The 14057-nt window shown below is 40.9% G+C and overlaps 1 protein-coding gene across 1 annotated transcript; it reads left to right on the top strand.

Annotated features, from left to right (window-relative positions):
• The first annotated feature begins 12922 nt into the window (after nt 1-12922).
• Nucleotides 12923-13381, top strand: LOC118811160 (putative uncharacterized protein FLJ45035). Its single transcript, XM_036575335.1, has one exon. It carries the CDS (start codon nt 12923-12925, stop codon nt 13379-13381), a length of 459 nt encoding a protein of 152 aa, XP_036431228.1.
• The last annotated feature ends 676 nt before the right edge of the window (nt 13382-14057 follow it).

Genomic DNA, 14057 nt, shown 5'->3' with positions numbered 1-14057 from the left:
CTGGTCTTGTCCATAAACATTACATTCAGATTCTCTTCAGTGTCATTTTAAGAGCATGTTCCACTCCCCAGTGAGTTTCGCGTGTGAGTGTTTGATTTTAACAGTCCCAGATCTCTCACAGTTCCAGTATTACATCAGACTTACTTGCTCTGTGGAGCATATGACTGCTGCAGCCTCTGCAGTGAGGAACTGACAACCTCTCAACTCACAAGACTTCACCCAGCACCACTCACAGAAAAGAATATGTTTCTGTCATTTTTTCCTTAAAATTAGATATTTTTTTCCCATTTCAGCATTCAGTTGTATTTTATTTCATACTGGGAAGTTTACAGTGTCCAAGATAACGTGGTACACTGATCAGACATAACATTATGACCACCTCCTTGTTTCTATGCTCGTTGTCCATTTTATCAGCTCCACTTACTATATAGGTGCACTTTGTAGTGTGTGTTGCGCTGGTCTGAGTGGATCAGACACAGCAGTGCTGCTGGAGCATCCCAGAGAGGCGGAGTCTTTCAGAAGTAAAGATGAGGAGAGGTTCACCATTCTGTGAAAGACTGCACGAGCAAATACTGCAACAATTCAAGAAGAACCTTCCTCAACATAAAATAGCAAAGAACTTTTGCTTTTCTTCACCCAGTATTTGCTGGCTGTTATCTTTGGGCCCTAAAAACAGACATGATTCTGTAGAGGAAATCACTGCATGGGCTCAGAAACACTTCTGAAAGCCACTGTCTGTGAAAACAGTTTGTTGCTGCATCGACAAATGCAAGTTCTCTAACTCTAAAATGCAAAGATGAAACCATATATGAACAGGATCCAGAAACACTGCCACCTTCTCTGGGCCTGAGCTCATTTTAAAATGGACTGTGGGTAAGTGGAAAAGTGTCCTGTGGTCCAACGAATCAACATTTGCAGTTTTTTTTTGCAAATCATGGACACTGTGTCCTCTGGGCTAGAGACCACTCCGCTTGTTATCAGTGCACAGATCAAATGCCAGCATTCATGATGGTCTAGGGTGCATTAGTGCACATGTCATGGATGACTGGCACATCTGTGAAGACACCATTAATGCTGAATGATATATAAATGTTTTGGCAACATATGCTGCCAACCAGATGACGTCTTTTTCAGGGAAGGCCTTGATTATTTCAGCAAGACAATGTCAAACCACATTCTACATTACAACAGCATTGCTCCATTGTACAAGAGTCCAGGTGCTAAACTGACCTGCCTGCAGTCCAGACCTGTCACCACTGATCACATTTGGCGCATTATGAAATGAAAAATACAACAGAGACCCCGAACTGTTGAGCAGCTGAAATCCCATATCAAATAAGAATGGCAAAACTTTTCAATTTAACAAAACTACAGCAGTGTCTCCTCAGTTCCCAAACACTTACAGAGTGTTGTCAAAAGAAGAGGTGATGAAACACAGAGGTAAACAGGCCCCTGTCCCAACTTTTTTGGGAGGTGTTGTTGGCATCAAATTCAAAATGGTCATATATTTTTCAAAAAACAATAAAATTCCATAGTTTCAACATTTAATATATTGTCTTTGTAGTATTTTCCTTTAAAAATATGGTTTATATGATTTGCACATCATTGCATTCTATTTTTATTTACATTCTGCACAGCGTCCCAACTTTTTTTGGAAATGGGGTTCTACACTGAGCAGAGGGGTTCCATGCTCCTTCCCCATGTACAGATTAGCTGAAGAAACATCTGAGCTGCAGCTGTTGATAGGACAATTAGGCATTATAATCAGGCCTTCCATGCCGTCATGTCTTCCATTCACCCAATGTTGCTACTAGCTCCTGACGTGACTTGGTGAACATGGCAGTTGGATCCACCCCTTCAACTCCAACACATCTGCCTGAGGTTAAGGGTCATGATAGTTTGGGGAGTTGGTCAGCTTATGTGTGGCAATTTGAGATGGTTGCAGCAGTAGCAGGGTGGGGGACAAGGTGAAGGCAGCGCAGTTAGCCTCAGCACTAGAAGGGCCAGCCCTGCAGGTACTGTAAGATCTCCCCGCACATGTTGGTCTGACTTGGCGCAGCCTCATTGCCAGCCTAGGAAGGCAGTTTGATGAGTGTGTGGGGCCCATGTGCGTTGAAGAGAAACTCGATCAGAGAGTGTGCCAGCGCAGAGGGAATTTTGGCCTGCTCTGACACGGAGAATAAACTGGGGGAGAGTTTGAGGCAGCAGCCCATGATAGCTTGGCTTTGGATGCATTCCTACAGATGGTAAGGCCAGTAAGGCTCCAGCAACAGTTGTGGATTGGTATGTCAACTTGCTTGGAAAAGGCTTTACAGTGGGCAGACGAGATGGAGGCGATTTTGGCAGAGTATGCAGGCCGCAGCCAGGTTTGTTCAGCGGTGGGGGCGGACTGCAGTGACAGTGAGTGCAAGGAGGAAGAGGCAGAGGGGAGAGCTTGTCCTCAGCGTGGAGACACTGCAGCGAACAACACAATGGTACATGGTGGAAGGGCTCGAAAAGGAGATGGCATGCCGTGCACCCCCAGAGTGAGGGGGTGTACGCGAGGAACAAGGGCTGGGAGTTTCAATTAGCGGAGGAAGTCTGAGTGTTTAACCCCTTAAACAGCTTTGTGTAGTAAAACTTTGGGCTGGCAGGCCCCCAGTTTCACTACATACTTCTAAAACCTAAGAATAACCTAAGAACAATCTAAGAATAAGTTAGTCCATGTAGTTACAGAATAATAAGCTTTAGTGTGTCATAAGCCTGGAATTTTAAGGGGTTAATACATGCTTCCCCCTAAGCAGGACCATGAACGGATGGAAAGGCTGCCACACATGGTGTATTAGATGCGCCCCCGAAGGACCACAACACCCTGACGGCTTCAGCAGACAGCCCAGAGGCCAAGCCCATGGCGATGCCAGATAGCCCCTCAGGCAGAGAGCTCTCAAAGAGGAGGTGACGGACTCCTAGACATTTCAAAGGCCTGGTCTGGTGGTACTGGTAAGCAGCTCATGGATTCCTGTTACAGTGGAGGCTCTTGAGGGGAAGTGGAGTTTTCCACTTTGCTGTTTCTTTTGTTAGTTTGCTGCTCATTGATTTGCTCTGTCCAGTTTAGTATGATCACATCAGCACAGTGTTTTGCTAGTAAATGATGATAAACAAATTCCAGCTGAAAGCAGCCGGAAATAACTTTTAGTTAGTTTTACTTTTTACTTAGTTTTATCAAGACAGTGGTCATCTGAACTTTGAAAGCTGTACAAGCTGAACAAGAGGACTACAGTCGTGGAGTCAGGAAAATGTGTTAACAGTGGTAAAGAACATTAGTTTTTGGGTATATATATATATATATACATTACACCTACAAGAGCGCCCTTTTATGACATCCCATTAAATCCATAGGCATTAATATGGAGTTGCACCAAATATCTATCTAATTTTTTTTTTTTTTTTAAATAAATGTCTTCTTACAGTGCTGAGGGCTGTGTTTCCTGCTGAGCTCAGACACCTTTTTCTGTTGCAGTGTCCACTTTCAGCAGTTTTCAACTACATTTGGCTGCTGGGTCCAAAACAATGGTGGGGTCATACACGGCTTTTGGCAGTCCGGTTTCACAAGAAATGTGTCACCTGTGTTCTGTGGATGTTGGGTTCTCATTCCAGTCTGCTGGCTATAGCAGAATGCCTGCTTTTGTTTTTCTGTGACATCCACTTGTATGACCTTTAGAGGGTCAAACCAGTTTAGGGGCCTGATTTTCTCCCAAGGTAAGAACAGCTGTCCTAATCTGCCTCCCCACCGACAGTTCAGACCTGGCTGACCCCTGTGGATAAGACGCGAGCGGCTGTGTAGGTCAACAAAACAAGCAGAGAGTCTTTCTGCCTGAATGTTTTCCTTCACTATTTGCACTGCCTGCCCATTACTCTGACCATAACGTGGACCTGTGATCACGTGGATGAAATGATGAAGGTCTGTGCAGCAACAGTTGTGTTTGCATTTATGACTGAATAGATGCAAAGATAAATGTTAGTACAATCGTCTGTACCATGTGTTGCATGTCTACCATTAAGGTTTGCTGAGATGTTGGCTTCTGTTTGATGCTGAAGAACATGCACTGAGTAATGTTTAGAATAGCCTGTCATGTCATGTGATAATGTGATAACAATAGATTTTATGACCATAATTTTGCCCATTTATCTGGCAAACTGGATCATTCTATTACGGGCAACATTTTTTTTTTCCTTTTGTGAGAATTAAATCGTTTTTAAATAGTGCTCTGTATTATGAAAACTCATTCCAACCATGTAGAGGAGAAAAATATTATTATTTGGGACAACATATCATTATTTACAAGTCAACATTTTGAGAACAGATGTGATTATTTTGACATAATAAGTCAAAAGTCTGACATAGTAAAATGCTAAAAAAATTAGTTATTTAAAAAAAAACTAGGTCAAACTTTTGAAAAATTAGCCATTATTTTGACTCAATATGCTATTATTTCAAGATACTAAGTCAAAATGTCGAGAAAATAACTCATTATTTTGAAATACTACGTCAAAATGTTGAGAAAATAACATTATTTTGAAATACTACGTCAAAATGTTGAGAAATCATTTCGAGAAATTGTCAACCTTAAAAAAAGCCATTATTTTGACTTAGTATGCTTTTATTTTGAGATACTAAATCAAAATGTTGAAGAAATAAGTCATTATTTTGAAATACTAAGCCAAATTTTTTCAAAAATAAGCTTTAATTTTGACATCGTATGCTATTATTACGGGATACTAAGTCAAAATGGTGAGAAAATAAATGATTTTGAAATGCTAAGTCAAAATGTTGAGAAAATAAGCTGCTATTTTGACAATGTATGCCTTAATTTTGAGATACTAAGTAAAAATGTTGAGAATATAAGCTACTATTCTGACACAGTATGGCTTTATTTCAAGATATTAAGTCAAAATGTTGAGAAAATGTAAAATACTAAGTCAAAATGTTTAAAAAGAAATCATTTTGAGATTCCACGTCAAATTTTTTGTTTAGAAAATAAGCTTTTATTTTGACATATTATACTATTATTTTGAGATACTAAGTCAAAATTCAGGCAAATAAGGCATTATTTTGAAACACTAGGTCACAATTTCTAGAAAATGAGCTATTATTTTGACATAGTATGTCATACGTCATGTCAAAAATGGTCAAATTAAAAAGAAATTGACATGCTGCTGTCAAAGACAGAGAATGTGAAAAAGGCAATGTTTTCTACATTACCTCACAGCTTCTATACTCTATATATGTACTTTCTATGAGGATTTCTAAAGTTTCATTGGTGCTACTGCTTTTTTTAATCCATAAAAAGCAAGCATAGCCCTGCATAATGACCACTGAACTCACCTGTGTCATTCCCTGCTAGCTGTGGGTCATTATTGCTCTTTACTACCACTACAGTGCTGATGACCCAAGTACTGCTGGTGGTCAGGAGTTGGAGAATTTCAATAAATCTGGAGTAGCCGTTTCACACTGTAGGCTAGGTTTTCTTTCCACACTCATACAATAGGTCAATTGCAGCAGTTTTCATCTGTGCTCTGGAAGGCAATTCACTAGTGACTCTTTCCTTTGCATGTTTTTGTTCTGTCTGCTGTGTTTGAGTGTAATCTTCAGGGCGATTCTGGGCCACCGCACAGACTGATTGGCTCTCTCACTGCTCTTGACTGGCCCTAAATGGCCTCTGTGAATCCTCTCTAGGATATTTTTCCTCACACTTGTTGAAATGACCGCTGGTTTATGTGTCTCTGACAGCTCCCCACGCACCTGGTAAAAGTCTCTTATTGCCTCTGCGATTTTCTCAGCGAAGTCGGGCCGCTGCTTTGTGATGAGGGGCAGCACTGACTGCAGCTGAGGGTCAGCTTCTGTATTTAGCCCGTTCTCTTCCATTCATCACGGAGTCACTCGCATGTTGTTCATGTTGAATTCAATATGTGCGGTCATGTCTCCTGGAAAGAGCTTCTGCTAATGAGAATATTTCCTCCGGTGCTTACTATGCGTAGTGTCTGACACATAATGGGAATGCTGTCCAGGGCCTGGTAATGAGGGGCAGTAGGGGCCTGTGGTCAGCGATGAGTCTTAGGCTGGCTTTACACAGTGAAACTTTTATGCAACTAGTTGCATGCAACATGTTCATGCAATTTGACAGTTAAATGAAGCAACTTAAAACCAGTTGCATGCAATGCATTGAATTACTCCACTAATTAGCCTATTAGCATCTCGTATTTTTTAATACATCATATCATTGTAGTTGTATAAAGTCATCTGTGACATCTATCTATCTATCTATCTATCTATCTATCTATCTATTTGTCTATGATGCTTTACTATATATTTGACTCTTATAAAATTGATAGTTCTGGTCCTAAAATCTGATTGGCTGAGCTGCGTTTGAGGCTGTTGTAAAATCCACGATATACACACACTTATGACCACCTCATAACAGCTGAAATGTATATTTAATGTTCTTAACTAGAACTAGGCAGGTCAGCTAGCTAACAGGCTAAAAGAGCCAACAGCCTAAACAACTCTATCATTAATATCACAGACTTGAATTAAAGCACTTACAGTATGATTTACTGTAAAACTGCAGTATAAAAGACTAAAAATGTCACTTGAATGTTTTACACACTTCAAATGTCCTTGTTTCAGTCAGAAATCACGTCAAACCCAGGCTGAATCCCGAACGGCTCTGTACTCCCTAAATAGTGTTCTAGCTATGAAAGTTTAGATATTCTAGCCTCTACAGCCAAACAGTGCATCATGTATGGAGAGTGGATGTGTCTGAGTCCCACATGACGATTTCTTAGCTGTATTTTGCTCTGTTGGGCTGCAGGATCCAGTATTTAAACTCCTACGTAGTGCACTATGTAGGGAGCAGGGAACTGTTTGAGATTCAGCCCCAGCGTGAGAAGAGGGGCAGCGCTGGATTGGCACTAAATAAGCCTCACTGTGTTAATTTGGTGACCAAAAAGTACCTATAAAGCAAAAGGATTTGCATTAAACAGTGCTGAGTCAATATATGTTCATTGTTATACAACAAAAAAGTTAAAAGGTTAATTAAATGACTGCAGTTTACAGCGATGGGCAACTGAACATTCTCCTCATTCAGTGGTCCATGGTTGGTTGGCAATGATACCGTACTCTAAAGGAACTACGTTTCTTGGCAGAATACTTGCTTATGTTGATTACTATTAATAATAAAACATTTTCAGAAAAATTCTGTATTTTATCTTATTTTATGTTGGCCGGCGTTTTATAAAAGCAATAAGACATTTGAGGCTGTACGTTACTGCGATTCGATCACAGGGAAGGGAGTTTTACTTCGCTTCACATCATCCCTAAGAACACCCTTCCCGTGATAAAATCACAGTAACGCATGGCCTCAAGTGGTTTAATGCCTTTAACAGAGGCATTACGGTTGTCCTTGATGTCTCACTCTGTACTAAAAGCACTACAAGTTTGTGAAGACATCCATCCCTTTCTGTAAAAAATACTAAAAAAGAATCTGTGCTCTCTGCAATATTAATGGCATAAACAGAGAAGAAAATGAATAGACACAATAACAACAATAACAGCAGGCTAACAAAGAGGAATAAACGCTGGCACTCAGCCTTTTAAACAGCTGCTAGCATTAGCTGGCTAGTTAAACCAGCTGGCAACAGAAATGAGGAACTCACATTTCTTTGCTGTCGTTTCTCAGGAAACTGACAAAATGAAAAACTACCAACCTTGTACAGCATCGATCAGCAGGATCTGCTTTTCAACCTTGCGATAAACAATTTTCTGTTTTCTTGTCTATTGATCCTGTGAAATCAATCAAATCATGTCGATCAACGTGATCACATGATGCGTTTCAGCATTTTGATTGGCTTTGATTGGTTTCATGAAACGTGTGTTAATATAATCTGGTGCAGCAAAACTCTAGTGCAGCAGAAGTAGGTCAGAGTTCACGGCGCACTGTACACTGTAAAAAATAGCTCGTTAATTCAACCAAAAAAGATACTTCATGTGGTGACAAGTAAATGAACCAGTTTTATTCAATCTGAATAAATACTTTAAATACAGGATTCTTTCAATCAGTGTAATATTTGAGTTGAATAGAACTAGTTCTGTTGCTTGTTACTACATGATGTCATTTTTTGGGTTGCACTGATGAAGCACTTTTTACAGCATATCCTGATCCCACCCCTCCCCCCTCTGAAACAAAAACAAACACCATGTGCTGACAGTAAGCTTCAGACTCATCTCTTTCAGTTTTCTGAAATTTTTAATGAATTGTGGTGCTCTGGATGTCTCTCTGCACTCGTCTAGAAACATGAGGGGATGTGCCGGACCAAAAAAAAACACAATATGATACCACAATGTGATGTTTATGAAAAATAAACTACTATATCGCTGTTGTCGGAACAAAACCTCATGTCTCCAAAAAGAGAACTTTGCAGGAGAAGGAAAAAACATACTCTACTTTTAATGTAAGTCAATGGAACCAGACTTTTTTCCAAGTAATTTTGGGTCGTTTCTTTTGGTCCACTCATCATTAAATTTACAGACAAAGTATAGGACAAACGGTACTTTCAAATATGTCAAAAACTGAAAAATGAATGAAAAAATGGAGATACGAGGTTATTACAGGGTAATTACAGGGTAACAAGTGGATTGTGAGTTTTGAACCAGATCACTCACTGCTGCTTTACCCCTTGACGAACCTACGATGGTTACGGGGAGTAGGTCGTGCTGATTGTTATGATATGTGTATCATGTCTGTAACTTAAACCATTTGTATGTTTGTTATGAAGCCTAAACACAGAGGTATGATTTTAGGGTAAAGAGAGGATTTTGGGTGTTTTTTTGAGGCAGATTGCCTACTGATGCTTTGCCTTACCTCACTGTAACTGCTCTAGAGAGAGTCAGTTCTGCTGATTGTTGTGATTTGAGTAGAATCTTTGTGAGTTAAACCATTCTTGTGTTATGAAATCTAGAAGACAACCATGCAAACAGCCAACAAAAAGCTTTGGGCTCTAAGGGTTAAGTTGGTTGCGACTGTGGGAACTGAATTTCAGAGGAGCTGTGAATGAGTTGCAGGATGCTTTAGATTATGCAACTCAAGAGAAATGTAGTTAATGCGAGTTTCAGGCAACTAAAAGCTTCATTGTGTAAAACCAGCCTAGGGTGCGACTGTCTAAGTGTTGGTCCCATCAACAGGAAATCGCAAGTTCAATCCCCAGTGATGCCACAGCCATCTGTGGCCGGGAGTCCAAGAGGGCACAGTTGGCCTGGCCCTCTCGGCTGGCCCTCCTTCTCCCCCATCACTCACTGTGATGCTAGCCAGCAGAGTTTGTGGTTGGCATAGTGTAGTGGTTAACGCCTCTGCCTCCTACACTGTAGACTGGGGTTCCATCCCCTGCTCGGGCAAAGACCTACACTATAGGAGTCCTTGGGCAAGGCACCTAACACTACCTTCACCTACCTGTGTAAAAATGATGATCAAATTGTAAGTCACTCTAGATAAGAGCGTCTGCCAAATGCCGTAAATGTAAATGTTAGCTGATGTAGCAGAATTGGCAGTTAGAGTTCTCCTCCAAGCGTGTTCAGCTGCTTTACGTGACTCGGCGGAAGCTTGTGGCTTCACCCTTCTAGCACAGGTGGTATTGTGTGATTGGGGGAGTCCTAACTAATGGGTGGAAATGGAAACGTCTGAATTGGGGAGAAAATTGAAAAAAAAAAATCCCCCACCCCCCCAAAAAAAGCCAGCCTAAAGGTGTCAGTGCCACATACTGCACTCCCACAGTAACTTAATCATCCAAATCAGTAAACTCCTAAAAGTAAAGGTTCCTAAATAGTTCTTGTGTAAAGAATGTGCGAAATGAAGAACACTTTTAAAGAAATGGCATTTGAGAGCTTCACTATTATTCTTTTCATTATGAGCAGCACTTACTTCTCATGTTTCATGCTTTCTTCAAATCTCTTAAGATCTACATATTCAGACTGACTCTTGGATTTAGCACAGGCACCACCTGGACATTCGACATCAGCAGCATGTACCTGAGTCTCCTCTATTAAAGAAAATGGCAATTCTTCCCGGCTTTGTTTTGAGCCATCCACCTTGGCCAAATACACTGCTGACCTCATTTATGCGCTTAACTAGGCCCGTCTCTGTGGCTGCTACTCGACTAAAGCAGGTCGTTTACTCCTTTTTCTGGGATGGAATAAAAGGACAGTACATACTGTTACCCCTTGTAACTTATTTCTGTCTGAAACTTGTCTAAACACTTCCCTCACCCTCTGTCTGAGGCATGCTATGGCCCAACCAAATCCTCTCTTTGGTGACATTGCTTCATCTGTTCATTAACCCCTCAAAATCCCAGGCTTATTACATACTAAGGTTTATTATTTAGTAACTACACTGACTTCAATACAAACTGATTGAGCTTTTCTTAGTTTGTAGAACTTGTAAAACTTTGGGCCCACTGGCCATTTAAGGGGTACTAAGAGCCTGTGTTTCTTTTAAAATACATGAGTGTGGCCCGTGCTTAGAAGCAATTAGATTTTTGCAGCATTGTGGTTCAATTTTAGTCCATTACTCTTGGCAAACCATCTTTAATTGATAGACTCTTGAATTGTCAATGAGATTCTAGTCAGTAGATTGGCTAGACGATGCAAGCACCTTCACCTTCTTTAGAGGCCAGTCTTAAGTTATTTTGGCAGCGTGTTTTGGCTCATTGTCTAGTTGAAACGTCCATCTTCTCCTCTTTCTTGGCCATTGAGATTAAATTCTCTTCTAATATGTCCCAGTACATCGCTTTGTTCATGTATCGTTCTATGATTTGTAATGTTCCAGTAGCATTTGCAGAAACGCAGCTCCATATCGTGATGCTCCCACCATCATGCTTCACTGTGGGCACTCTTGGGATCATACGTGCAACCCCTCCTTCTCCAAACATGATGAGCTGAATTATCACCATACAGATCTAGTTTAATTTAATATGACTAGAGCACATTGGGCCTCATTCACCAACCGTTTTTAGGAAGAAGTTTCTTCTTAAAACCAACTTTTATGCAGTTTTTACAAAGATATTTGTGAATAATAATGATGGAGTAAAAGTGTAAGTTTGCTCTAATCAAAGTGGGGATGCAGGTGTTCCACATGCTCCACTGTCCGGGAGCCTGTGGCTCTGCTGACCCTACAGTTTTCCTCCTGGGCGTGTTTGTTGGACGTCTCTCACTGACTGTGTGTTGCGGGTTCTGCTGTGGGTTCTGTTCAGTATGCAGTGTGCTGGCTCGCTCTGATCTCCTGCGGTTTTCCATCCTGCTGCTGCCTGTTGTGGCTCTGCTGTTCTCACACAGGCCTTTCTCCTTTGTTGTCTCTGCGCTGGTGGAGAAGTCTCTTGAACGCCGGACCCCTCCGGACCCTCCTGCGTGGGGAACAGAAATTAATCTATTTTTCACTCTCCCTGGTGTTTGATACCCTGTGTAGCAGAGGCAATGTCATATCCTTGTTCTCTCTCTCCCGCTCTCTCTCTCTCTTTCTGTTTCTTTCTCTATACATTTCTCTCTGTCTTTCTATTTATTTCTTTCCTCTCTCCTCTATTCTTTCTATCTTTTCCCTTCTTTTTCTTTTTCTTTCTTTCTTTCTTTCTTTCTTTCTTTCTTTCTTTCTTACTTTTTTCCATCTTTTCTTCTTACTTTTCATTTTTCCAAGCTTTTTCTCCCTTAGTCTCTCCCTCACCTTTTGTGTCTTCCTCCCTTCCTTCCTTTCATTCATTCTTTTCCATTCTTTTTCTTTTGCTCCTTTTCTCTTTTCATTTCTGTTTCTCTTTTTTTCAATCCTTCTCTCTCTCTCTCTCTCTCTCTCTCTCTCTCATTAGTCTCCTCTTCTATTTAATCCTTCTTTCTCTTTTCTGCAATCCTGCTGTCTCTCTGTTCTTTCTTTCTTTCTTTCTTTCTTTCTTTCTTTCTTTCTTTTCTACTCTTTCTCACTCCTCTCTGGATCTCTGCCTCTCTCACTTTCTTTCCTGTCTCCCCTATTCTTTTTCTTTCTTTCTTTCTTTCTTTCTTTCTTTCTTTCTTTCTTTCTTTCTTTCTCTCTCCCTCAGTCTCTATCTCTCCTTTTATTCATTCTTTCATGCCTTTTTTCTGCCCCCTTCACTGAAACTCAGGCGTTGTAGATGTTCTCCACCGTCCGGTGGATCTGAGTGTTTCCTGTTCTCCGGCGTGTGGAGCTCTAAATCAGACCTGCAGGTGAAGTGGCTCAGAAGAAGGTGATGGACCCTCACTGTGTGGAAATTGTGAGGCCGGGTTAGATTGTCTCCTGCGGAGTTCATCTGAACTCCCTCTAATTTAACCCTGCAGGGGCTCATTTAACCCTGGTGGGTTTTCAGTCCCTCAGAAAAAACAAATCTCTCTGAATGTGTGCAGCTGAGATCTGGATAGAGGGAAAGAAGCTGGAGAACGAGCTGTGTTCTGCGTCTGTTGGGTTCTACAGTTCTGGATCACAACATGGCTGAGGATGGTCACCTAACATTTATGTCGAAGCAGAGAAAACACCAAAATCAAAAAAGCACCAAAGCGTTCTGCTATTGTTACAATGTCAAGGTTGTAACAAGAGAAGAACGCTTTTTGGTGCTGTATAGAACCACATACACCACATTCCCCATCAATTTGAAGAATATTTCACCATGCAGAGAACCATTTAAAACATACAGAACCAGTGTCTTTACTAAAGAACCCATGAAGAACCCTCATTTTTAAAAGTGTTGGATTCGAAAACAATTATATGACAAAGAGATGTACAGTAGACATAAAGCAGACACACAGACATACAGTAGACATAAAGCAGACACACAGACATACGGTAGACATAAAGCAGACACACAGACATACGGTAGACATAAAGTAGACACAGAGATGTACAGTAGACATAAAGTAGACACAGAGACGTACGGTAGACATAAAGCAGACACAGAGACGTACAGTAGACATAAAGTAGACACAGAGATGTATGGTAGACATAAAGCAGACACAGAGATGTACAGTAGACATAAAGTAGAAACAGAGATGTACGGTAGACATAAAGCAGACACAGAGACGTACAGTAGACATAAAGTAGACACAGAGACGTACGGTAGACATAAAGCAGACACAGAGACGTACAGTAGACATAAAGTAGACACAGAGACGTACGGTAGACATAAAGCAGACACAGAGATGTACAGTAGACATAAAGTAGAAACAGAGATGTACGGTAGACATAAAGCAGACATAGAGACGTACAGTAGACATAAAGTAGACACAGAGATGGACAGTAGACATAAAGCAGACACAGAGACATACGGTAGACATAAAGCAGACACAGATGTACAGTAGACATAAAGCAGACACAGAGACATACGGTAGACATAAAGCAGACACAGATGTACAGTAGACATAAAGCAGACACAGAGAGATGTACAGTAGACATAAAGCAGACACAGAGATGTACAGTAGACATAAAGCAGACAGAGAGAGATGTACAGTAGACATAAAGCAGACACAGAGACATACGGTAGACATAAAGCAGACACACAGAGATGTACAGTAGACATAAAGCAGACACACAGAGATGCACAGTAGACATAAAGCAGACACAGAGAGATGTACAGTAGACATAAAGCAGACACAGAGACATACGGTAGACATAAAGCAGACACACAGAGATGTACAGTAGACATAAAGCAGACACAGAGATGCACAGTAGACATAAAGCAGACACAGAGATGCACAGTAGACATAAAGCAGACACAGAGAGATGTACAGTAGACATAAAGCAGACACACAGAGATGCACAGTAGACATAAAGCAGACACAGAGAGATGTACAGTAGACATAAAGCAGACACAGAGATACACAGTAGACATAAAGCAGACACAGAGAGATGTACAGTAAACATAAAGCAGACACAGAGATGTACAGTAGACATAAAGCAGACACAGAGATGTACAGTAGACATAAAGCAGACACAGAGAGATGTACAGTAGACATAAAGCAGACACACAGAGATGCA

The sequence above is a fragment of the Colossoma macropomum genome, unplaced genomic scaffold, assembly GCF_904425465.1.
Source record: "Colossoma macropomum unplaced genomic scaffold, Colossoma_macropomum, whole genome shotgun sequence".
Taxonomy (NCBI): domain Eukaryota; kingdom Metazoa; phylum Chordata; class Actinopteri; order Characiformes; family Serrasalmidae; genus Colossoma; species Colossoma macropomum.
This window is presented reverse-complemented; position numbering and strand designations above follow the sequence as displayed.